This window comes from Rhyacophila brunnea, unplaced genomic scaffold, assembly GCF_057557595.1.
Source record: "Rhyacophila brunnea isolate RB1 unplaced genomic scaffold, BYU_Rbru_1.0 scaffold_10, whole genome shotgun sequence".
In the NCBI taxonomy this organism is placed as follows: Eukaryota; Metazoa; Arthropoda; class Insecta; order Trichoptera; family Rhyacophilidae; genus Rhyacophila; species Rhyacophila brunnea.
Window position 1 is genome coordinate 41146577 of NW_028232752.1, and position 27528 is coordinate 41174104.

The following is a 27528-nucleotide window of genomic DNA, read 5'->3' on the forward strand; positions in this document are numbered from 1 at the left end:
AATTTTTTTCTCGTTCTTGTAGCAATCACGAAACACGATAAAGATATTGCTATTTCAACGTCACCCAACTCCATGCCATACAAAACAAGATCTTATTGCAGCCAAATAAATGAACGTTGATCGGCTCGACAGGAAAACATTTTCATACGCGAAACATTAAATACTACAAAAACTAGTCTTTCAGTTATCAGTTATCACACGTTCGATTCAAAATGCCTTCATTTTTGTCACTATTTATTTACCAAATAAAAAAAAATACCGAAGAGGTTGACCTTGTAACGTCAAAACAGACCTCTATGGCATAATCGCATAATCGCGCGCCGGCGCAAGCACGTTTCAAACTTGTCAGTGTGTGTGTGTGTGGATGTGTATGGGCGTGTGTTGTGTGTATATGTGTGTGTGTGCGTGTGTGCGTGGTTAGACAAAACCAGCGATCATAAACTTCGTGAACTTTCATAAAATAGGATAATATATTATTTTTCTGTCTATTTGGTTCTGTTCTGTTTTATACTTTTTTTAAGTGCTATTTTATCTTCGATTATTGGATATCTACATAGTATCGTGGGTTCAGAATAATTTTGCCAATATTATGTTTTATCTACATTTTTGTTTGATAATAAACAATACAGAATTGGTGGGAGTTTTGGGCATATTGTTCAGCGCGAACCTGATAACCTGATAACCTGGAGAGACTGGTGGTTTTGGGTAGCCTCCAGGGAAGGCAAAGCAGAGGAAAATCATTGGAGCAACCGATTGAAGGAGCTCACCGGGGGGGGGCAGCCTTCACTCTGCTCTGAGAGAAACAGAGGACCGAGAGGAGTGGAAAGTCTTGGGCACTCAGAAGATGATGGAATTTCAAGGTGGTCATCCGTGAGGGAACGACCGAAAAGAGAAGTAGGATTCAGATCTTTCAATAAGGAATTACCCTCTACTCCGAAAAAATGTTTGTTTTTCGTTTAGCAATTTATTTTTTTGCAAATATGTAGGTACTTAAAAAACGCATCGGGAGGGGTTAAGGACTAGTTCGGTCGATTCAAGAAATTTTAGGCACCGGTTCTTGTGAACCAGCTGAATAATTAGTTGGATTGAATATTATTTATCCTTCTTCGTCTGGACCTCATGACTGAGGATCGTAACCCGAATGATTTGGCTGTCAATCAGCCTTCTCAACAGGTAGACCTCTATCCTCTTGGCATTGTACGACGCGCAAGGCCTGTGTCAGTGGAAGATCCGTGGAACTCATACATTGGTGTAAATATCTGAGGTATTCAATGGTTGCTTTAATATTCTGACGCGGCATGTCTAAAAGACAAGACATTAGTAATCATAATAGTTATGACTCTTGGACCACTCGCACTCGATAACCACTTATGGACACAATAACTTATAGTTGAGCACCCATAATTATAGCTGCAGGCCAGGTGTTCATCACTAGACTCAAAATGCAGTGTCTGGGTATGAGAAATGTACCAAGAAAATTGGGGCACTAAAACGACGAGAAGCTATAGGTAGTCGGCGGGATAGATGTGGAAGTGAGTGGCACCTGCTAGATCTTTTTAACCCCACCCCCTCCTGCCGCCTTAAAAATCATTAAAAAATGGTTATAGATATTCTTTTCAAAATGCACACAAAATTATATTTTAATTTATATTATCTAACCAATGTGTTAATACCAATGACATTAATATGGATGAATCATCTGGGAAAAAAAATGACAATCACTTTATTGTCGGATCTGCCGAATGGCATAATCTGTTCTAACGCCATTACAATAAAGGTGATATTGCTATAAATTCCTGATGCTTTTTGTTGGGTCTGCCGAATGGTTCGATTCGAACGGGTTCGCTCAAATGAACATTGACATTAGAAACACTGCTCTAACGCCATTACAATAAAGGTCATATTGCTATAAATTCCCGATGCGTGATATCGCATAATGGAAATTGCGTGACGTCTACCTATACATGCGAATTTACTTGCTAGCTACTGTATTGAGTGCGTCGTCCATTAATAATGTCATTGGTTAATACATATTAAATAATAAATTATAGGTAATATTTACATTTCATTTATTATTATTATTATGATGTAGGTAGCACTTGTGTTATTTCCCACTTACTTAACAATAGTTAATTATTATCTGATAGTCAAGGATATTGGAAATCTGCCATACAATTACAATGAGACAGTGGGTCAAAACTTTTCTATTGCAGATCTATTAATAATGTACTTCTCAATGAAAAGATACGTACACTGAAGATTGAAAGTATTATTTGTGAGGTGCATTCTCTTACATGGTTTCATATTCCTTCGAAAATTTGCCAAGTTGAGCTGATAATTGATAAGACATGGATAAGAGAAATAATAAAATTCATACTTACCTACTTTCGGTGAATGGCTTTGCAGGGTTTCTCAAACTATGTTCCGTGGAACGTGAATAGGTGTTCCGCGAATTCATCAGAAGAGTACCCCAGTGTCTCAAATCAACTTATTATTGTTTTACTTCCGTTTACAATAATATATTTATATGAAGCAAAGTTATGCCAATGGAAGTGCAACCAGCTTTTGTAAATAAAAAAGTAATTATAACACGGTTGTGGTTGGATGTTAACCAAATTTATCGAGGACATTTTTTACTTCCAAATAATCATTGAATCTGTAACCCAAAGGATAAGAGCAATCACCCGGACAGTTAACTGGATGGCTGCCAATCACGTCTTAAGACGCGAACTTTTCCGTGAATGGAACGCCGCTAATACAAAAATGACATCCCGCTTTAAACGGGATTTTACTAACATAAATCAATTATTTTAAACATGCAAATAAATTGAACCCACAACGACATATATTGGGAATATCGTCACATACTTAGAATTGAAACAGAATTCGTTTTTACCACTTGAAACGTAAATTGATTTTAATTTTTTATTTTTGCAATACAATTCGCGGCGTGCAAGATACCGCCATACATACACCTGCCGGCAGTAAAAAGGTTAAAGGTGTGACTTCAATTTCTAGTTGGTCTAACTTTTTTTCTAGGATTTTTTCTAATAAGCATGTTTCTGAGGTTTCAAAATTATGTATTTTCATAAGTATTATCTTTTTAATTTTTTGTTAACCTCTTCACTGTTTCTCCAATTTTACTAGGTGGATACCTGTAGGCCAGTTGTTTCTGAAATAAAATAAATCACTTCAAAATCGAGTCTTTCGTAAATATTTTCATACTAAAATGATACCTACCATATTGGTTCAAGTTGCAATACCATGTTTATGTGAAAATGAAATTATTAAACAATCTCAATAGTGTTTAGTTCAATTTAGAATATTTAGTATGGGTTTGAGAACCACTTAATGTATTCTGTATTATAGTAATACAGATAACAATAAGTTGCAGCACAAAAATGTCTTGCATAAATAGTGAGTCAAGATTGATAGCAAGTATTCCACGGAGTACAGGCATAAGTATAGAGCTATATGGCTTACGCTTACATAATGTTTATTATACCATCTAAATAAACGTTGACAATGCAATCTCAAGCAATGATAAATTTTCATTTTTTCTACAGCTTATTTATGTTGCAGTATCATGGTTCTATCTGACTGCAGGATGAATGCCCTCCCTGATTTGATAATAAATTATAATACATGATTATTTTTATTAAATCATCAAGCGAATTCCGGGAGTGATTAATGCTTCAGTCTCGCTTGCATGTGTTGAATTAATTGAATAACCCACAGCCACTTTAGTTTTTTTTTATTCTGAGATGTTTCATCATTGCAGGAAACAATAATATAAAACATACAATTACCCATAAGATACCCACTTAATCTTTTCTGTGATTCAGTGTTTAGTTGGTGGTAATTCCATGACATTTTTTTAAATTATTCATTAATTATTTATCACTTGGCATGTATCGAATATGTGGAATACCTTTTTTTCATTGTAAAAATTGGAAAACCGGTATATTTCCATGCTGTGTTTATCCTCTCATAACAGAATGCCCCAATGAAACAGTATAACGTCGTTGCGCCTTCAAAATCTTCTATGTGTATAACTTTACAGGAGAGGCTAAACACAATACGGATTATAATGCATGTCGCCTACAATATCGCAATATATTTTTTAAAGCATTTCCAGAATACATTTTATAATAATTATTATATTTTTTCCTTGGTATAGAAGAAATTATTATAAAATTTTTGGTACAAAAAACCTGTTTTGTGAAATTTATGCACATTGCTGATTTTCATTGATTCATATTTTGTACTCGTTTCAAACTGAACATAATATGTATATATATTATATACCATAACCTATAAAATATATTATCAGAGTATGTCCATGCGGTGACATGGCTGTAGCTAAAGTACTGTAATATGTATTTTTATTAACCAGTAGTAAATGAAAAATGTCTGTATGTAAAATAAGTCACTGAGAATTAGACACATCAATTTGCATATATTTGTATGGCTGACAACCTATCATGGTAAAATGTCTGTTAAGACAAATTCACACTGTGAAAATCCATATTTTCCATTATACTATAGGTAATGATTTATTTTAAAAAAAATCATTATTGTAAATTCTACGGGAGTGGAAAAACTCAAGAAATGTAAAATAATTATTTTTGATGCATTATTTATTAGTTATATAGATAGAATACATTATTAAGACATAGGTACATATACATTATCTAAAATGTTAATATTTAAAATGTCATATTTCATAGTCATAAAAAATGGCAAGAAGTTTTAAAATCAAATTATAGATAATAATATAAAAAAATATCATAGGTAAGTACTTCACAGACTTATTATTTTTAACATTAAAGCAAAAATGGCCTCCACAAAATAAACACAATATGTATATAAAATGGGAAAAAAATAGAGCTTCAAAGGCGTCAGTAATCATTGCTCTTAATTAGATACTGACATAAACAAGCAAACATAGAAATTAAAGGATAGTAAATACATACATAGATATGTGAACATTATTATAGGTCAGTGTTCTCAAGATTCCAAAATGGTATAGCTTCTAAATGGCCAAATAATCTACATTTATTTTTGAGTATTCTTACGATATTTCTCTAATTTCACAATTGCCTAAATGTAATAGCAAAGCTGGATTTTAAAACCTACAGACAACATTGAGATTTAAAATTGTTTTATGAGATTTATAATAATATATCATTATGTTTACTGAATTAGTCTTCTAATCATTAACATATTTCATTACAATAAGCTAATACAACCTCCAAAAATCTGGTAATAATATAATCATTTTTTTAATAACCAAAATTGAACTAGATTGATTCTAGATTTCACACAAAATATTTCAGCAATATTAACACAATTTATTTTTTCAAATATTTATGTATATAAAAGCGACTACATTTCAAATCTGTGTGTTAATTGAACATCTTTTACACTCTAAAAATAAAGCCACACATTTAAAATTATTCTTCAGATGGGTACGTAAGATAATTTATAAATACTTCAATATGAGATAAACACGCCCAGAGAATTGCCATGGTTAGTAATATAATATAGTAAATTGTTTACAGATAGGTTTAAATTGTGATCTATTCTTCCACGGCTTGAGAAGCCACATCCAGGATGGCCTCAAACGCAAATGGCTGGAATCCGTGGCCGGCTCCTTCGTAAAATTTGCTCTGAAACTCCACCCTGAAAAATATCAATGGATTTTATCAATGAAAATTGTTTTGTTTACTGTCAATCGGTCTTTTGAGATATAATATGCATGGGTATTTTATTTAAAAATGGACACTATGTACATGTAATGCATTAGACGAAGCAAGCTAATATTGTAAATTAATAATATCAACCGAGAGAGAGCCCCTCACACCTAATTCATTGTCAAGAATCTGTGTATTGATTCATAGAATTGCGATACCAAATATACACTTTGCATAGTTCGAATAATTATATACATATGTATTATGCAAATACAAGTGTAAACTGTTAAACTGCTGTGCATAATATGTATGTACATATCACTTTTTTGGGTTAAAATCAAGACCTGAACAAAACAGGCAATATGACAGAAAAGGTAGTCAGAAGTGCTTAGTGACAGTTAGACGATGAGTTAGACTCAATGACATTAATATGGACGAAGCATCTAGAAAATAAAATGACACTCACTTTGTGTCGGGTCTGCCGGATGGCGAAATTCATATTTTAATATCGGTATCCTACGCTCAAATGAACATTCTGCTTGCAAGCGGTTTGGCGACACCGCTGGGTCTGCCCATACAAAATTTCTGACTGTCGGGTTTCGACTCCACTGTTATTATTGTGTTACAAAATGCCAATGTGCCTAGTTAAAAATTGTAAAAAAAATCTACTAAACACTCCAAGAAAGATGGGATATCACTTTTCATGTGTTAGTATTATTCATTATTTATAAAATGCCATTTTAAGATAATGTTTATTCAACGCAATTGAATGACAGAAACCATTGGACAGTCGCCTGTGATACGCTGGGCTCACTTGCGTCTAATCTCCGAGAAGTCGTAAGTAACCGAGAAACTGTTTCTAACGCAATGAGTCATGACACTAATACGCCATTACAATAAAGGTTATATTACTATAAATCCTCGAAGCTTGTATCGCATAATGGAAATGGATACGTCATATGGTCACGTGACATCTACCTATACATCTGTGAATGACTTTCATGCACAATTTCTCGTGTGCGCCGGTATGAAGTGAGTTGTCCATTTAATATGTCATTGGTTAGACTAAGATCATATAAACTGCAATGTGCCGTGAAGCCACAACCGCAGTGAGTGTTCGGCTTATAGGTAATGAAACAAATAGTGCAGTGTTTTATTAATTTAACTTATGTTGACCAGTGTGCTTTATTTAAACATTATTTATATAATGGATGATTTATTAGCATGTCTGTAATGAAGTTTAGTATCCAAACGGAGAAAAACAGAGGACGGTATAATGCTTTAATTTTTCAAGCACGCAAACCTCGATTATCTGATTTGCAATATGATCAATAGTTTTACATAATTATAAGAACATCTTGCGTAATTGTGTGCCTTTCATCTTTGTAGTAATGATAATTTATTTTAATTGTATTAAGTACATATTGGTATTTAAAAATAAAGGTGCTCCTTATCCATGTAATATGGTAGTTAAACGGTATGGTCTAGTCAAGTTTCGGTAAAAAGGTCTCCTAGGAATAAGCGGGGACGATTTTTAGTCTCTGACCCCCCATTCCGCATGTCCCTGAGGTATACCTAACATTTAGTACGATCGCTAATGAGATTTGAGAAGTATTCATTTTTGCTTACCAATGCAAACGCAAGGTGTGCAGGAAAGCAGATAAACCTTCCATCAAGACCAGAATGCCGACAGTGAGCACGGCCCAGAAGGCAAATACGATCCACAGCATGATGCCTCCCACCCAGCCCTCGTAGATCAGACCTGCATAAGTAATAATACATGAGAGGCAATCCAAATAGCGGTGATCCGAAACCTTTTTATCAGCAGTGCTGACATATCTATTTTTGATATGCCGTACAGGATTCTAATATCGCAAACATCTTTGTGATTTTGTCAAACCTGGGTGTTTTTGTGATTATTTTACTGCTACTACAACACTAATGCAGTTGAGTCATGTGGCCTGTTATTGTGTTAAAAAAGAGAAAGAGATTGTCATAACTAATAAACAATACACTATCTCCGTCAGTAAATTTTTAGTCGCTTGTTTGGGGACACATTATAAGGGGCATGCAATTTCTGTCTCCAAACTCAATAAGGATGTGAGCTACTTTCAGAAATTAAAATTGTCTGGTGAGCTACTTATACACATTCCTTCTTTATATTTTTTTTATCATTATCCTTTATTGGTACGCCATACATAATATTATTATATAACTTAAAATAAATTAGGACGTCGGACTTCCAATAAAACATAAAATGCGTACTTTAATTATTTATTTATAAACAAAATAATAATTGAAAAATATCTTGGAATATGTGAGTAAAAATAATGGCATTCACTTTCCTCCACAATTTTTTCAATTCTCGGTGAGTACCTTGTCACTCCCATCCGAATGCAATTATCAAGATGTACATCTGTGAGTCTGTTTCTACTTTTAACCACTTTCATAGTGGAAAACGTTGATTCACATAAGTAGGTAGAACAAAACAATGCCTTCATTTGATTTCGGAGTCCAATAATAAAATTTGAGGAGCAAATTTATAAATATGATAAAATAACCTACGCGAGCTACCGAAAATGCCGCCCCGAGCTACCGGTAGCTCACGAGCGACCGTTTGACGATCACTGGTATTGTCCAATTGTGAGAATGCATTGTTTTTTTTATCAATGTTGCTCCCTGCTTTTGGCGTTTTAAAACGTATGTGTTTATTTCTTACTTACAATTTGACACATTCATTGTTATCTTATGTGCCGCACATCAAGCTATGGCAAGGGCAATACATATAACTATAGACTAGATAGATCTTTAATTGATATCAATGGTATGTAACTTTACTGTTGCATCATTAAATTCAAGCAGCACTAACACTAACTGAACGCAAAAATGTGTACTTCATGAAAAAAATATAAAAATTTCTTTCCAGACTTTCAGCTCGACAGATTTGTGCATCGTGTAATTATTGGCATAAAAAATGTTGACTATTTACCGTTACGCATGACCATATTCCAGAGGACCTCCGCAAGTTGGGCGTGGGCCAGGGAGAGAGCCCACAGACGGAGGTAGGACGCCGTGTGCGATACACTACCCAAGACATACTCAATCGTATGAATACCCTGAAAAAAAACAAATTCCTCAAATTATTAATATTTTCAAAATAAAATACTCACTGAGAAACAAAGATTATCAGAAATGGCTTTGAAGCAAAGTTATTTTTTTGAATACTATTACATATAATGGAGTTATACCACATAAACACCAGTTCAATTAATAAATATTCTAAGGTTGACTATCAATTTACCGAGGTTGTGTTAACCAAGCGGTAGCGGGTAGACTAACCATGATGGAAAGAAAAGCGATTTTTTTAAATAGGAAAATACTTTTTATGCATTCGAATAAAATTTTCTATATGTGGTCACTCTAGTAAGTACCATGTGATCTACTATTACTGGTATATTTTTATGATTGACTCATTTCATGTCGTTGCCATTGAGATCTGTGGGTCTATTCTATACACAAGGCAGCTATCGGTGGCTATCGACTGTAGTTTATCATATTTATGTATTGAGGAGGTTAATTATTACAATAAGTTAACTGTCTAAAAGTGCTATGTTTAACGGCCCCTCTCATGGCTGTGTTAACTTTTAGAGCGAGATAGGCAGTTTTGACGGCTAACTTATTGTAACAATTATAATCCTCAATATATAAATATGATAAACTACTGTCGATAGCCGCCTTGTATATAGAATAGACCCACTCGATGTTCGACATGTGCAATGAGATTGGGTAGGTAAGTGTAATATGACAATTTTATTATATACATAGTCTATATTATATAATATTTTCATTGATGTTATGGATTTACCTGGGAAAATCAATTATCGAAGGAATAGATTTTCACATAAACTCAGAAAAATCGTCAGTCAACTTAACTCTGATATTATTGAAATACATAATATTGGCCAGTGGCGAAGACTTGATACTTTATAGTTATTTAACATTATTATACTTTGACTAATTGTAAACCGACACCATTTCTCATCATCATGTCTCTTTAGTGTCTCTTCTCAATAGTGACTTTTTCAAACAATGTTATGAAGAGTTTAACCCAGAAGATATTTTTTTTTTTTGATGGTTTCGATGATGATGATTTCAAATTTATCAATATCCAGATTGCCTTCATCCCCAATAATTAGCCTGGTCAATCGAAGTTCTATTTAACTGCTTCAGTTAGTTAACATCGATTTATTATTCAAATTAGAACATGAGAAACAAGTGACATCTATAATTAGAATGAAATAATTAATGGTCTTAACATGGTCTTAACTAACATTTGTATGGAATCCACTAGTTTTGTGAAAATTTTAAAAATTCAGAAATTTCTACGCAAGAAGAATAGGTTATACCGAATAAGCTTGAAAGAATTACCACTATTACATACTTAGCATCGCTGTCTACCTATAACACAGTGACTCCTAGTGCATTTTTTTCATTTGCAGGCAGTCTTCGCCACTGATAGTGACAGCTTTCTTGAATAAATCGCACTAATCGATTATGAACATAAATCTCTTGACTAACTCCAATGATAATATTTTAAGAGTACGATATCTTAATTACCATGAGAAAATTTTATTATTTGTAAATAAAAAGAAATTTATTAAAAATGCAACGGAGATAGGATGATTTTACCTGATGAATGAACATGTCTTGCATATCTTCAGCGTGGCTAGCCTTCTGAGCTTCTGTCATCTGTGTATTTTGACCATTGCCTCCAACGTCTCCATTCTCTCCAGAATGCATTGGCTGATGATTCATCTGCAACAGGAATGTGCTTGAAAATTCTCTCAAAACAGACTGGTCCAATGATAAAAAAATCAATGCTTCCATTTAACAAAAACAATAAGGCATCTTTTACACTAAATTTAATATGCCCGGCTGAAAATCATTTTTCAGATTCATTTGTAGGCTAAATTCACACTTTTATGCTCCGAGATTTATTGGCCTGGGCCATACCGAGATAAAATTTACTCTGCATTGGTGTTGCGAGCCCGCAGTCCAGTACACATATAATTTATAAAACAATTATAAAAGGTTCATTGGCAGAAAGGCCTCATTATTGTGTATCTATGATATTTAAATAAACATTATTTATTAAAAAAAATATATTCTATTTATATAATAAGTCAGAATTCTGGAATTGTAAACACTAAGCAGTACAACCGCTTTAAATATAAACAAATATAAAAAGCGGAATACTGACGGTTCGCATCTTGTGCTCTCGCAGAATGTAGTATGGCTTAGCGGCGAGCATGATGGGCACACAGAAGAGAGCCAGGACCACCAGCATCTTCTGAATGCCCATCTGCCCTGCGTACATGGTCTCCGCGCAGTGCTCCCGGATAGGCGTCGTCTTGAACAGCACCATGTTGATGAACGTTATCAAAATAGATGGCGCGCAGTAAGGTGACGTTTGCAGATACTCTGAAATATTTCAAATATAAACACATTATGATTAGTCCATCTACGTACCCAAAAATTTGACCTGTTGTGGTGAATCTGTGAACATGCTTATTAAGTGAATAATAATTATGATTGATTTTCGCATTGAAAAGCTATTTGATGATGTTAGAATAGTTTCCCATATAACACCGCATATTTTCATTTTATGCTATTCAATAAAACTACACAGATTGGCAACTTCATGAATAATTACATACATAATGAAACATACGTGGAATTGACTGTTTCGGGGAACTACACCTGTGTTGAAAATTGTTATAAGTGAATTTGAAACTGATGAGGACTTTATGAGGTTGTTGGTTTCAAAGTTGGTAACGTCCATTTAAATTATTTTGATATTTTTCGTGATTCCGATTGTTGAAGTACTTTTCCACCATTATGTATATTCATAAAATATCAAATCCAGCTGTTTGTTAGTTAAATGAAATTAAACTGGAGGTTGATTGCAAAGTTGTTTACCGCCATTACGTTGCTGTAGGATTGGTTTGTCGAATAGACCAAATGTCAAATGTTCAGGAGACGAAAAACAAATTTCATTATCCTATATTTTAATTAATGGAGGTATTTAAATTGTTGTTTTTACAGCATATGAATGCTGTATTCATTACAAATCAATTTAAAGAAAAGGATGGTTCTGGTCCATTTAGATACAAAAAATCATTCTGCATTAAAAGGTTGATTTCGACAAAAACAGATATTCGACAAACCAATCATATAGAGACGATTAGTCAACCACCATTTCTTTATATTTTATTATAATACTAGCTGACCAGGCAAACGTTGTTCTGCCATATAAATTATTTCTAGTGAATATTTTGGTTGTTAAATAAAAAGTGACGAATGTATCGTAAGTGTGTGGGGATGGGATCTATGACAGAAAGAGGAATAGAGCACTGTAGACGATGACCGCCGATAAAAACAAAAAAACATCAACCATTCATTTTCTCAATTCAAAATGAGTAATGATGTTCATAATGAATGAATTACCTGTGACAGGATCTCGTTGTTTAATGTTTATGCAATATCCGTCTTGTCCCTTCCAGAAAATTAGCGGATATTGGAGGGCGTCGTATGAACGGTGTGTGTCAGCGATGAACTCCAGATTATTGTTTCTTCTTCGAATCACGATTTCTATTATTATATTTCGATGTGCGGTCGCCAACCATGATTCCAGCAATGTCGTCAACAACAGTCGCATTGAATCGACGTACGTGCTCTCCAGCTGGTGTTTTATCAGGATTGATGACAATAGCGTGATTGTCACTTTGCAATTCGTACATGTGTGCTTTGAAGAATTTCAATAATTCATTGTGCTCATTCAACAGGGCGTCCAGTTCGCCGACGATGCGCCTGGCATTAGGCGAATTGAGGCTATTGTAGCCGCAACGTGCATCCACATGATTGATGTCCTCACCGCCGCGCCCATGAAGTAGATTTGTAAAAATATATGTGGTTCGTTTGGCATTAGCAGCAATGAGCCTACTTTGTGGTATACTTGACCTTTGATTTTGAACGTAGAATGGAATTGTTGACCATTTGCCGCAGTATTGTGAACTATTTCTGTTGCTCCGGACGAAGTCATTTGGAAGCATGAATTGAATGTGCGAATGGACTTCAGGAACAGGTTTGAATCTGGAACCGTGCCAATGAGCAAGCTGTTCAATGGTTCTGGTGGTATCTCAATTTCTGGTAGTTGCACTTTTCCTGATGCGCAACACATCCCGGCTGACTCATGTTTGAATTTGAGCGCATGACAATGGGGACATTCTTTGTCCATAGCACCAATCAGCACTTTCGGATGAGCGGAATATTCAATATCTGGTTCGTACTCGAATGTGAGACGAAGGAACGAAGCGGATGTAAATGTTCGATGTACTTGTTGGCGTTGTCGGTCATTTGCTCTGCGTGTGTTAACTACGAATCGGCGCGCTTGGCTCCGTTCCAATTGTCGTTGTTGATTTCGTTCAGCTCGTGCCTCTTGTGATTGAGATGCACGCAATTGCGACATGCTTACACGCACGTTTTTGTTATCTTGTTGGATTTGTTCTTTCTACTCTACTATTTCGCATGTTTGTTGCTTTATTCGTTCGACGGCCCAAATGGCCCCCCTTGCGTCTTGCTGGCATTGTGCACTGTAATACACGCACATAAAAATAGATAAATTAAAATAAATCGTACAAAATTTTGCACGCACTGCGTTGTGATTTGCCGAATGAAATGTCAAAATGACGCGACGCTTCTCTTGAATTCTTCTCGGACGTAGTGCCATCTGTCATTCAACAACATAAATAATTTCGTTCTGTTTGAAATACGAACGACAGTTAAATTTGTTCATACAAAAATAATAAAATCGCGATTAAAAATGGGAGGATGGGGGTAGGAAAGTGAAAATTTGAGGTTATGGGTATTTTTTTATGCCAAATAATAAAAAAAATACAAAAAAAAAATTGTCAAAAAAATTAAAGAAATTTTTTCTGGATAGAGATACCCTAATCACCTAGCGGTATGAAATATACTTGTTGACCTATTCTCATACCTAACAAATATACATAAAAAAAAATCATAAAAATCGGTCAAGCCATTTCGGAGGAGTTCGACCACAAACATCGTGACACGAGATTTTTATATATATAGAGATTAAATACTTTAATACATTTTATTTCGCTATTCGGTTTTTATAATTATTCACTTATATGTTTACAAAATAAAATATTCTATTTCTAGTTCTAAAATGTGCTATATGGTTTATTGCTATAATCTCAAAATGGCAGAATATGAAGGTTACCGATTTTGAAACCAACAGGCCATAGGTAAATTAAATTTTTTTCAACAACTTTGTGATTTACATACCTTTATAAAGGAAAGTGAATATAATATGTATCAACTTGTAACTAGTCATTTGGACGTGTGCAATTTCAATGTGATGACAGCATATTTAAATGTGGTACACCTTACATCATATAACCAGCACCCAAATGTGGCAAAAGCTAGCAATACTTTACCTGGTTCCTGAGAGCCATAGTGTCCAGGGCTGGGTCCGTAATTAGTCCACTTAATGAAGATAAGCAACACCATGTAGAAGAAAAGGAAGGTCAAGAACACAATCTGTGGAATGAAGTCGCAGAAGATGTTCAGTCGTTTCTTGAAGTAGCTGAAAAAGAATTAGATCTCAGGTATTGCTATTAAATATACAGTATAACCTCGTTTTTACGTGCCCGGAATTCACGTTTTCCCGGCAATCGCGTGTAATTTTTTCAGTCCCGATGTATTTAAGTGCATTTAATACCCGCATTTGCGTTTTTCTTTCCCGTGATTTACGTCGGAAATATTCAAAATATGCGAGTTACGCGCGCTTGACAATGATTGGGTCGTGACATTCGAACGGCGTAAGGTGGTTGGAGGGAAAACTCCATGTCTTTAGAACGGCTCACGGTGATTGGTCGGCGAGCGACGCTGTGATTGGCCCGAGTTCAGCGCATAACAAGTTGATTGGTCCATTGGTCGCCATCTTTTCTTTTGGCATCGTGTTTGTGTTTTGTATACACTCCGTATGTCATTATTCTGTCATCAGTTTTACAAGTTACAAGTTCGCAGTTTATTTATTTCATATTGCTTTCGGTTCGATTATTATTCATTTTTACGTCCTCATTCACATAATGTCTAACCAAAGGAAAGCTTTATCAGTGCAAGAGAAAAGGAACATTCTCGAAAAAGTGAATAAACACGTTGGCTCACGTGTTTCACTGGCCCGAAATTTAGGAATACCCATTACTACTTTGGCCACAATCATCAAAAACCGTGAATCTATTTTTTTTAGAAACATAAAATTTAAATGTTCTTTTTTTCGCAGTATTTCATATCCCGCACGATTAGTTGAATCCAAAATTCCGGTATTTCAAGAATAAGGTTTTATATAATTTTCATCTAAAATATCTTTGTTAATTAAAGATGTACAATATAAATAAAATAGCTATAGGAACACCAAAACATAAAAACGTTCAGGGAGTGAAGCAAGCGGGACAGTGTAATCTGATTTGAAGGATTTTTTGAATAGGTCTGTTTTTTTTACTGAGGCTATTCCAAAATACATTTTTATCCATGTACGATCCTAAGATCATATTAATATAATATGTATGTATACGGACAATAAAATTAATACACTGAAATACTTACATATGGTTCCACAACGAAAGCGATACTCCAAACAACATGTGAATGATTCCAATTACCACTGATATTTTCATTTTAAATGCGTTTTGGAAAATGATTTTATTTTTGGCAAGCTGAAAACAGAATAATACCAAATATTAATGATGATGAGCAGAAGGAACAATAAATCTTGCTTTTATAATATGCTTAACCAACAATCTCGCAATGTGAATTTGTTACCAGTTATCGCAAAGGTTTCAGTTAGTTCACTTAATATATGAGCACAACTCAGATGGTGTTGCATTCAGAAGACTAGGTAAAGATTACCCGATGTTGGCATCGAGAAATACTGTGAAAAACGAGCAATGCATTACTAACCTGCCAAACGGGATCCATGCCTATAGGATAAGGAACCTGATAATAGTCATCAGAGTCGGGATTGAGTTGCAGCTGCTTCTCGCTCAAGACTTTGGTGGCCGTGTAGTTCACCCGCCAATATGAGCCGAATATATTCAAACTCTTTGAGAAGATATCATTATATATCAACCCCGTATACATAGAGAAGATTCCCATCAGTAGAATGATGTAGCGACCTCCGAAAAAGATGTTCCATATCTACAAAAGCCGACTACTGTTAATGAATTTTGTGACATCATTGTAAGGCTATCCATCAAGGCAAGTGAAAGACATTTCAAATAAATAATTTAACAATTATTAGGATTCCATTTTTTTGTAAATGAAATACAATTCATATTTTAGAAAAAATAAAGGAACTCAAACAATATTATCTAGTATGCAAGTGCTTTTATAGGTTTACAAAATTAATTTCTCTAATTGAGCAACCTTAGTGGTGACTAGTTAATAAGTCTACTGCGGAGAGAATTTATTTGTAAAATTACAAAACGATAATAGGTCCTCCATAAAAACAATTTGTAACAGTATATTATTAACTACATAATATTATATTAATTTTCACATGTTAGTTTTCTTCAAGTCGATTGCAATTTTGCTTGGCACACCATTGTACACTGAAGCAGAGATGTGACCATTGCTTAAACCTAACTTAGTTGTTTTAAAATCAAAAGATATGCATGTTCTAGCTACAAAATGCATCAAAGCAACACTGTGGTTTTTTACTAGTACATAATATTACACACTGTCGTAAAATGAATAATTCTACCAAGTAATTATTGCAATCTCATTAATAATGCAGGTTTACAATATAATAAGTGTGGTTGTTGATATTGACCTCGCTGTCAGATTTCTTGGCAGCCAAAGGCTTCTCCTTGATCACCATCCACAAACCAAAGGCGGCCATAATAGCGCCGTGACCCAAATCACCAAACATAATGGCAAACAGGAACGGAAAAGTTATGATGGTGTACGGAGCTGGAAAAACAATAATAAACATATTGATGAGAGAAGGTATCGGTGACAAAAATATGTCCAACAGGGTATGAAATAAGTAAATTGTCTGCAAAATATGCTAGATTTTCTCAAAATTATAAAATAGCTCAAATATAATAAATAATTTAGACTGCGTAGAGTGGGTGTCTTTGTGTAAATACGAAGCTGTGAGTTGCAGGTTCAGACCTGTAGCTACAGATAAATGCATGTTGGTTTTCAAACATGTATTTTAGCTAGTGTAACGACCCAATGAGTCAGGTGAATGCCTAACAACTATTATTCCTTGCAAAAAATCTGTTAATACAACCACCACTCCGTTGAGACACATATTATGGTTCTCTTGAGATCGAACATGGTAATTTACTTATCAAGAGAATAAAGATTGAAGAAGAACTTATTGCTTTGTGACCGACAAATAATACAATTAAGAATGAATTTCACCAATTCAGTGGCATATACAGTGGGTTATAGTGGCAGGGTAGACCCTTGGAGCCATGGTAGCAACTTACAATGAACAGGTTGGGCAAACGGTCAACAACCATTCCGAATTTATCTACGACATTTATAACATATTTTTTTACAATAGATTTGTCAGTTTTACTGCCGGTAGGTATATGTATGGCGGTACCTTGCATGCCGCGAATTTTATTGCAAAAATAAATCAATTTACATTTCAAGTGGTAAAATCGAATTCTGTTTCAATTCTGAGTATGTGATGATATTCTAAATATATGTCGTTGTGTGTTCAACATATTTGTATGTTTAAAATAATTGATTTACGTTAAATGTTTACATAAAATCCCGTTGAAAGCGGGATGTCCAAAGACGTCATTTTTGTATGAGTGGCGATCCGTTCACGGAAAAGTTCGCGTCTTAAGACGTCATTGGCAGCTATCCGGTTAAGAGGATACGCGAGTGAAACACAAAAAAAATGCAAGGTTATGAGGCACTTGTTTTCATAACAAACATCTTATGACGAAGACTAAATAATACGATTCTTCAGAAAGAAAGATATGTTTATGAAAGTATGCAGTTAATATTTTTTTATACATCAATTTACTTACTCAATCTTCAGAGGTTATTTTATACCCCAAACGAAATATCAAAAGTTTACATAGAAATATTGAAAAAATAGAAGTGATAATCATCTAGTCTTTTATACCAACTACATACATATATAGTAATAATCTTTAATCATTGATATGATTTTCTTATTTGATTCACTTCAAAATTATATCAACAATACAACAATTATTATTATTGCATTACCTGGGACTATATTTTATTAAATTGGATATAGAATCGTGCATTTGACAGCAGCTGATTTGGTCACCACAGAGGAATTTGGATGAATTTACGCTATCGCATGGTCTTAACGCATATTATAACAAGCGTGATGAAAGGGAGAATATCATATAAACCCTGGATCTAAAATACATAATACCCGGTATTAATTAAATGAAAGTGACATAAAATAAGTAAATAATGAAAGGTTTTTAAAACCTATATGATATAATATTATTTTCCACTCGGACCATTTTGTATTTTGTTGCTGCTTATTTCCACTACACTTAATCGATTCGTCAAAACTAATATTATTTTATAGGCAAATATATATTTTATAAACACTTATTTCTTACCAGGGTTGACTTCCCTGTAGGAGGCGACTCCATAAGCGTCAATCAAAACCTGGAAAGCTGACGTGAATTTGTTGGTTCGGTTGTAGGTGGGCGGATCCTCGAACGTCTCCATGCGGTTCAAAATTGGCGGCACTGAACTTCCGCTCCTTTCCTGAAACAATTCCAAATATAAATATCACGAGACGAATAGAATAATGATTGACTCCGACTCGCCGTAATTTCTCGGGTGACACTAGATGTTGCTAGATGTTGGTAACGTTAAGTAGAATATACAGCGCGATACAGCTGCGGCTGGTGTTGCTTGTTATAAAATACAAATTCATTTATTATTAATAATGTAGGGTAAAACAAAGTTATAATAATTTATGTAAACATATTATTTTATACAATATAGATTAATAACTCAGTATTCAAATCTTATTTATTGTATGTAGTGTATATTACAAATTATTGATTTAAGACGTTCACAACATAAATTAATATGCCTAATTGTGAATCGGTAAATCTATATAAAATTGACATACATATTTTAATAATATCATAGTAATTAATTATACTGATGATTGATGTAAATATAATTTTGTGGCATGTTTAAATTTATTGTATATAAAATCAATATTATTACCGTATTCTAAAAATATGACCAAATAGATAAATATTGACTCATATGTCCATTAAAGGGAATATTTTATTCAAAAGAAAAGATTATATATCATATTTTATATTTACACGAATGTGTATAATATTGTTTCGGTGAATCGATAAAATACACAATCCACTAGTGAAATCATCATTTATTTTACCAACGTCATTGGTGTGTATTTTATGTCAATTTGTTTCTAACAAAAACAATTATAATCATAATAAATTCAAAGTAAAATTATTCGTGTATCAATATCGTATACCCTACTTAAAACTAATTTAAACACTACCCCTGTGTATTATCTCCGCGAACCTAACCTCCATAGTTTTTGACACTTGCTCTGCCACAGACAATAACTGTACGTATATGGGCACGTCTGTTGACAGTTCGACATATTTAAATGGGGTAGTTTGAACTGATCTGTGCTGTGCCCACTAACGTACAGTTATTGTCTGTGCCATGTTCAACCTGCTACTCAAACCACCTAATAGGATCATATGGGCCTCTACAGGGTGGAGGTTTGTATTAACAGATTTTTGTTTTTACGAGAAATGGATGTCAGCCACTTGCTCAACCTATTAGGTCCATACTCCGACTCCAAACACAAATTGAAAAACAATTTGTGTATTTGCCAGACCCAGGATTCAAACCTGGGACCCACGGTATTATAAGCTGACGCATAAGGCGCTCAGCCATCAAGAGCATCGAGAGGCAAGAAATATGCCACCTTAAAATCATTTTTTTATTTATTAAGCTAAATTAACTCAATATGAATACAAAAAATATATTTTTAGATAATTAAATATGTACTACATCATTGATTGCACTTGTGAAAACAATGTGCTTCAGAAAAAAAAACCAGCTTACGATATGAATACAACTTTGCTGGAGCAACATTGAACCCTGTGAACGCAGAATGTCTTTGATTCTCAGCTGTACCCGGTCAGAACGCTTGTACAACAGATGCTTGGGGTGGATACTTTTTCAAGAATGAGCAAATAATCGAGCAGATTATGCTGTCTCTTATCACATCTAAGGTGACGGATGCGAACTTGACTTAGCTCGGCCATGTTGTACAGACATGTCGAGAGTCGCAACCTAGCCTGCCACTAATTCCAAGCGTAGGGTGCATATGGCGAAGCTCCGGGATGCCGACATGACATGGGAAGACGCAAAAAAACTGGCAAGCGACAATGATTCTTGTAGGTACCATCCGGTGTCGACATATTGAGGAGCAGAAATAGACATAGACAAAAAAAGATGATTTTTGTAGTGTTCAACGGGTAAATATATAACTGCCACCGGTAGTATGACAGCCATGTAAAAAGGTGTGGAATATGAAAGAGCACTCACAGTTCCTCTCCGCAAGGCGAGTTGAATGGTCTCCAAGTCGAGAGCGGGCACCCAGCACTCGGCGATGAGGCACTTCTGTGTCACGTCCAAGTTGAACAAGTTGAGCGTGTGATAGATGGCTTTTATCTTGCGCACCTTCACAAACCAGTTCTTGATGTTCTTCGCCGCGGCCACCAGCACTCGGTGACGGTGGTCTTGGGTCTGCCCCAGAACCTAAAAAATTTTAAACACCAAAAAATTAAATTGTGTCAAAATTATATAATATATTGTAGAATACCTCATCCTGGGTCTGACAAGTACACATATTGTTTTTCAATTTGTGTATGAGTCAGAGTATGGACCTAATAGGTTGAGCAAGTGGCTGACATCCATTTCTCATAAAAACAAAATCTGTCAATACAAACCTCCACTCTGTGGAGGCCCATATGATCCTATTAGGATCGGACATGGTCGAAAGAAGAAAAGAAAGAAAGAATAGCTCAACATATACAGACATACTTTGATTCAGGCAAAGATGGCAATCTTATCTATTTGATAGCTAAAGAAATAATATGCACCCCTATCACCCATCACAAGCTGACCACAAAAAAGTGTTTTTTTTTCATTATGAATTTCACTTTCATTGATTTATAAAAAAAATGAAATGATAAACAATATATTGGTGGTACTTTATGACAGATATAAGTTCAATAACATATTTTGCATTTTCGAGAGGTTATTCGTTAAGACAGAGTTATAATGTTTGGTAGAAAATATTACAAATTGCCAAAGTAGAATATTTAAATTACAATAAAATTACATTAGAATTTAATATGGAGTCCGCAGTGCCGCATCGTTGTAATATTCCTGTATTTATTTCTTAAATTTTATTAATGGTCACCATTAGATATTTTGAAGTATTTCTGTATTATTTTCCTGTTCGAATTTTGTGAGGTTTTTATAGGTTAATTTCATAATTATGTTGTGTGCACAGAGTTCGCGTTTCAATTTCCAAGGGCTTTTTCTCCCAGAAAACCCTTTTCAGTTGTTTTTCCGCATAAAAATAACTAGAATATTTTTTGTTTCTTCCAAAAATGTTTTTACATCGAAACGGTTCACCCACCAAAAGAACATTTTTGCCCAGTACCGAGAGCTTCTTTTTAGTTCTGAAAAGATTTTGCGTTTATGAAAAAAAAACCCAATCCTTCACCTCCAAATCCAAACCGATTTCCTATTTTTCGGTGTTACGTGTTGGTACCGTTAGTGATTTTTTTAAAGAAGGTTGAGGTTCACCACCACTGCCCTAGTATGTCACAGAGTATCCTTGGAATTTAAATAAAAGCAAATACAAGGTATAGAAAGATAAATAGAAATTAATTACCGTGTTAAGATCTTCAATGCGTGTCATGACACCCATGGCCATTTCCCTGCGGTCGGCAGGAGCCTCAGGGCAGGGGTACAGGGTGGCACGAAACCCTTCACAGATTTTCTTCACACGAGTCTTCAGTTGGTCTCCTTGGAAGAAGATGATGAACACCGACTTGAACACTTGATCGCCCTGTAGAGATGACATTTTTAAGATAGGTGTGATCACAATACTAAAACTCGATTCGATATAGATTTCAACGTACAATACTTTTATTTTCTGTAAAAATCATTTTTCAACTATATTAGAATTATGAATTATTGAAAAACCGCTTTGACATCTTTGATAGAACTAAGTAAACTACATTTTAATAACAAAAATAACGATGAATACTGTCCCAACAAAATACATTTTGTATTTAAAACTATTTGTAATCGAAATTATCAGTATGTTATATTGAGTGCGTTGTATTTTATAGCTGTCTGCCCCTAATATTGTTTCCGTTGCAATGCACTTCATCTTAAAAGGTTATATATTTATTTTAAGATGGCAGCAGTAACTACTATAATCACATAATAAAATCATACCGATGTGGGATCTTCCAGGGGTGTTTCGATCTCGGCTTGCCTCAGGAAAACGTTTCCTCGGCATGCTCGCCACAGCATCCTCTCGAACGCCGGAATCCTTTCGCGGAGTATAACGCCGGCAACGAAACTACATACAGCAATTCATATTGGTCAGTAACGTCTACATTATCAGTGAATACGGAAGACTGAATGTATTAGTACGACATGAATGAGAAATATTATGAGCATTTGCATATTAATTTAGATCATAAAAGTGAGATGAGTATACGGAATTCTTGAAAATCTAGGGAATGATTCCAACTGTTTGGCTCCATATAGACCAGAGAGGCAATTTGAGTTATAATAAAAATGCGCTTTTTTAGTCAATCCAAAAAACAAATTTCTTTAATTCTATTCAGATCTCCCAATCAGCACGATTGGGAAGTGTGCCATAAGATATTGTTGCGCATTTATAACTTCAATCGTTCAATTTCATTTGAAGAATGGTTAAACCCTCGAAGTTTAGTTTAAAAATTATTCTGGTTTAAATTTCTCTACCATTTTTCATCACATATTTCTGCGAGTGACCGTGCTCACCGAGAGTCACAATAAAAGACGGCAAAAGGGTTATCTTTAAAATTTTATCACAAGTAATTCCAAATAACTCTTGCAAGCATCGACCCAGGCATTAAAAGAAGTGCATAGAAAGAAAACATAATGTTTTTATACTATGTATATTTCATTATGCTATCATGAAAAACCTATAAGTTTACCTTTCATGTTGAATATATATATATATATGAAATGGATATTCTTTAGTGTAGTATATGCGAATAGTGTGCAGTGACACGCAAAAGATTGGGAAGCACTTCTCAATTTGTTTTTATCCACCATTCGTTAATTCAATTTAGCAATGAACAGTGCTTGATTTCACATAACATGTGCATTTTAGTTAAAATCGCATGCATTTTATAATACTATGATTTAGTTTTATGATTACACTGAAAAGTTACGAGCAGGTTACCTCTCTGGTCGACATAGTATTACATCTACAATAAAATAAATAAAACCAAATCAAACTAGTGAATTTGTCATCAATTTTAAAAACACTATGATGAAATTTAGTGAGGAAAAAAAGCCTTCAAAAATAATTGAATTTTCCGGATGAAATAGCAGAAGATAAAATATTGAAGGATTTTATTTAATCTTCCAAAGGTAAAGTGCCTTTCAAATGGTAATTGTCCAAGGACAACAGAATTTACATATTCTATTCTTTTGAATGGTGATAAGAATTGTTTCTTTATAATAAAAAAACATTCATGTAGGTATATTGCTATTCAAAATTATAATATTTTAAAACCACAGTTTTACACTTATAAAACACAATGAAGATGTGCGAGTCAAAATTTGTTTGAGGTATTACCATTTTTCAAATACAATTAAGCCTGGTTGGCAAATCTTCATTTAGGTTTGTGTTTTTTTGTACTGTGTACATATTATTAATGTTTAGGTCTTTGAAAGAATGATACCGAAATATAGGCGAAAGCTAATTATTATTGATATTATAATTATATTTAAAATGAAATGAATAATAATATATCTAAAATAGTAATCGCTGAAACTCTAGACCAATTTGCACAACACAAAATGAATGACATTTAGAATCAAATCATCTTAATACGTTTTAAATTATCAGTTGATACATGTTCTTCAAAACATTTCAATTTATATGCTTTATACCTTGCGCGTCAGCAGCATGTACCTTTAACACAGTGGTCATGAAAGTATTGAACGTGAATCTTTCTTATGATAAGGTAAGTAATAAGTAACATGCTAGATGCTAGTGGTGAAGGGTATTCTGTATAGATCCCACAAAAATAGTGTACACCAAACTTTGTCAGATATACTTATTTATTTCATTGAACTAAGAAACAAATTGCAGATAGATTTTTAAAATTCAATTAAACTCTGCCTAAAGCAAACCATAATAGATATTAAGGGGCCTTTCATCCAATATTTTCGAATGCGATTTTACACCAGATGGCGTGCAAAACGTATAATTTCGTTCATGGAGATTTTGTACATAAGCATCTTGCCGAACCCGAACACCTAATGCCCCTCTACCATAAGCTTAGCGAACTGATTGCTAAACTCGGCAGAGTCGATTTTTGACAGATTGCAACTGACAGCCCGCGTTTGTTGATAATTGTCATACCTAGGTACTTGTTTTCTTCCGTATTTCATTATGATTCAGTGAATTATTTTGATTATTGTCTAATGGTATTATCTATTTTACAATTGATCCTATAATTGGTGCTTCATTTTATTCAATCATGAATGCTTTATTTATAGGTACTAAACTTTGCTTTCGTAGATGAAGCTAATTTACAATGCCGAAAATTTAGTAAAAGCGGCTACGCTTTCGAATTTAAGAGTCTCGTTAGTAAATACACATCAGACGCAGATTCATGAAAATCAAATAAATATAATATAATATTTTTAAGAACTCAATTCGCATGATTATGCTGGAATCGATTTATGCATAATAGTTATATGGTAGGTAGGTATACTATCACGATAACCATTTACTTTCATTAGTTTATATTGTAATGATTATATTTATTCAATAACGTTTATTCAGCATTCAGATTATCCGACCATAATGTAGTATTAATCGAAAAATATAAGAAATAATGAGTATGTAAATGACGTAGCGATTTTAACATCTTTCATTTTCAATATTGGCATTACTACAGGTATCTCGCGGCAAAATGCAAAAATTACGTCCTGTGTTGTTTTTGTTTGACGTTTAAGCGTCCATAGACATCAAACTTGTTAACAAGTGACCATAGAGAAAGATATTCTTCTGATTTTGGTAGAATGAATACTTGATCCAAATATGCGAGCATACCCGACACTATGATTTGAGTGAAGCATAACGGAACACGAAGCGATGTCTGTATACAGTTTCGCAAGCACTTCCATGAACACTCGACTAGTTAGTAAATGGTTGTAAACGGAAACAGCGTAAGTTTGGAGGGTAATAAACGATTCGGTTTGGCTTATTCCATGGATAGGGTATAAATAAAAATATTCTTCCATCTATAAAATATCTAAAATTACTACATTAAATCATATATAACTTTAGGTATTTTATAGATAGGAGAATATTTTTTATCTATTATGGTTTGGCTTACGCAAGGTTTAATCGATTTTCAAAAACCATCTTCAATTTGTACGAAAACTAATAAATAATATGTATTATTTTTGCCAAATCTCCACAGCCTACCTCTACTATGTTATGATTTGGTCTAGGTAGGATTTCCTTGAATTTTAAAAATTAACCCATTCCATCTGTAATTTGTATTCTTAGTTCAATGAAAACAAAAAAGTATGACCGACAAAGTGGAGTATGCTCTATTATGTTGAATCTCCAGAGCCTCTCCACAGAATCTCCACCCTCCGCCACTGAAAGAAAGTGCATCATCATAATGCATGCTACTGGTTTTTGTCCCGAACTGATGATGACGATTACAGTTTAAGACGGTTGTTACCAATTTGTTTTTATTCTTCATAAAAATATAACAAGCGAAAATTGAAAACTGTCAATTGTGAGACCTGACTAATGTTAGTAAGTCCTAACGTTTGAAAACTTTACTGGCCACTGGTCTAGTACTGTACATTTTTTATTAACCCTTACATATGCAGGCAGTATGCCGATACCTATGTGAAATGTAAACGAAAAAAACTAACCGCAGATTTGAAATGATTTGAAGTTAGACCACGGAGATAATATATATTTACCTCAATGATCAGAATTTTATGTAGCCACCATTGTGTATTTAATAGTGTGCTAATAGGAGGTGAAAAGGTTTCCATCGAAAGAGTGAAAAATAAATGTAATATTCCGTTTCATCGACCGAAAATACATATTATGATGATTTAATTCTAGTTTTGATGTATTAATGAAATTTATTTAGTTAAATATCAAGTTCCATGCTAAATAAGATGAAATGAACAATAATACAGATATGTACAACGGTACTGAGACGCTGGAAACAGTTCATTGTTAAGGGAATAAAAAAAACCTGATGGGAATTGAAAACTTTGTTAGATATCACAAAACGCCATTTGCTAAAAATCTGATGTCCCCAAAATGTCACTAAAAAACTTCCATGCAACATACAACATATAATATTATATATGATTCAATGATTCAAGTCAACATTTGCATAGAAAATACTAACCAGGGCATAAATTCCAGTGCATCTGAAGGTTTATCCCGTAAACTAAATGGTATTTATATTGTTATTTTAAATGGTCATGTGTTCAAGTCGAAGTAAAACAAAACAATAAAATAATTGACAGATAATAATACCTCTTAATCTATCCGACAAGGTTAAAAAAACAACAAGAGTGTAATATTATTAATTAATTATACAAATTTATTTTACAGCCAATAGTTCAACCAGTTCTCACAAAACAGTGTGGATTAGTGTTTCCAAAAATGTGACACGTGATGGATTTGAAAACCAGAAAAGTAATATGAATCAGAAACAATACTATGTATAGACGTCGTCGACATGAGAAAGCAATCCAATATATTTGAATCTGAATTGAAAATTTCCAATTGGTACCTCAGAAAAATGAGATAAGCCAGTAAAATCAATGTTTCTAATTATTTAAATAAAATAAAAAATCTATGGACAAGTAAGTTTGGGAAACACTGATGTAGATGATCAAGACTGCTCTCGCCTTTATAATGCATGTTACAACTGACTGAATTTGAAACTACAAAAAAACAAATTTGTACAATTTACCATAATATTATTACATATCTGACCAATATAAAATGACATTCTACCGAGTGAATGATTCACTAAGCTTAGAAATACACATCAATCTATTTTGTTTACAATTAAAACACTGTCTCACTGTACCATAGCCTTGTGATTAAATTTAGTGTTTTAGTTATTTATGGAAGTAGATTGATTCTTCAACCTACATTCAATATTATTGAGATTATTGAAATACAAATCATTTATTAATAATGTGAGGCAATTCATATTATTAGGAAATTATTGATTTTAAATATATATATATTAATGCTAATTTGATTATTAAACAAATTAAAAATGGTATTTGTTTTTAAAATATGGCAGATCACAATAAATTATTAATTACGGTACAGTCCTATGCCACCCTGTAA

The 27528-nt window shown here is 33.8% G+C and overlaps 1 protein-coding gene across 4 annotated transcripts in view; it reads right to left on the reverse strand.

The window, feature by feature from the left end:
• Nucleotides 1-5268: 5268 nt before the first annotated feature.
• Vha100-1 (V-type ATPase subunit a family protein Vha100-1) overlaps nucleotides 5269-27528 on the reverse strand; it is a 36890-nt gene continuing 14630 nt past the window's right edge. For 3 of the 4 annotated variants that reach the window (XM_085954120.1, XM_085954135.1, XM_085954128.1), the window contains exons 5-17: nucleotides 22341-22467; nucleotides 21769-21945; nucleotides 20409-20621; nucleotides 18413-18563; nucleotides 16615-16754; nucleotides 15744-15980; nucleotides 15390-15499; nucleotides 14219-14367; nucleotides 10957-11177; nucleotides 10386-10511; nucleotides 8686-8812; nucleotides 7326-7458; nucleotides 5269-5685 (exon numbers count right to left, since the gene is read on the reverse strand). In XM_085954120.1, coding sequence (XP_085810246.1) covers nucleotides 5583-5685; nucleotides 7326-7458; nucleotides 8686-8812; nucleotides 10386-10511; nucleotides 10957-11177; nucleotides 14219-14367; nucleotides 15390-15499; nucleotides 15744-15980; nucleotides 16615-16754; nucleotides 18413-18563; nucleotides 20409-20621; nucleotides 21769-21945; nucleotides 22341-22467 — 2014 coding nt within the window. In that variant the 3' untranslated portion in view covers nucleotides 5269-5582. Of the gene's footprint in view, nucleotides 5686-7325; nucleotides 7459-8685; nucleotides 8813-10385; nucleotides 10512-10956; nucleotides 11178-14218; nucleotides 14368-15389; nucleotides 15500-15743; nucleotides 15981-16614; nucleotides 16755-18412; nucleotides 18564-20408; nucleotides 20622-21768; nucleotides 21946-22340; nucleotides 22468-26566; nucleotides 26609-27528 lie in introns of all 4 variants that reach the window. The other variant, XM_085954145.1, reaches the window with a different exon arrangement.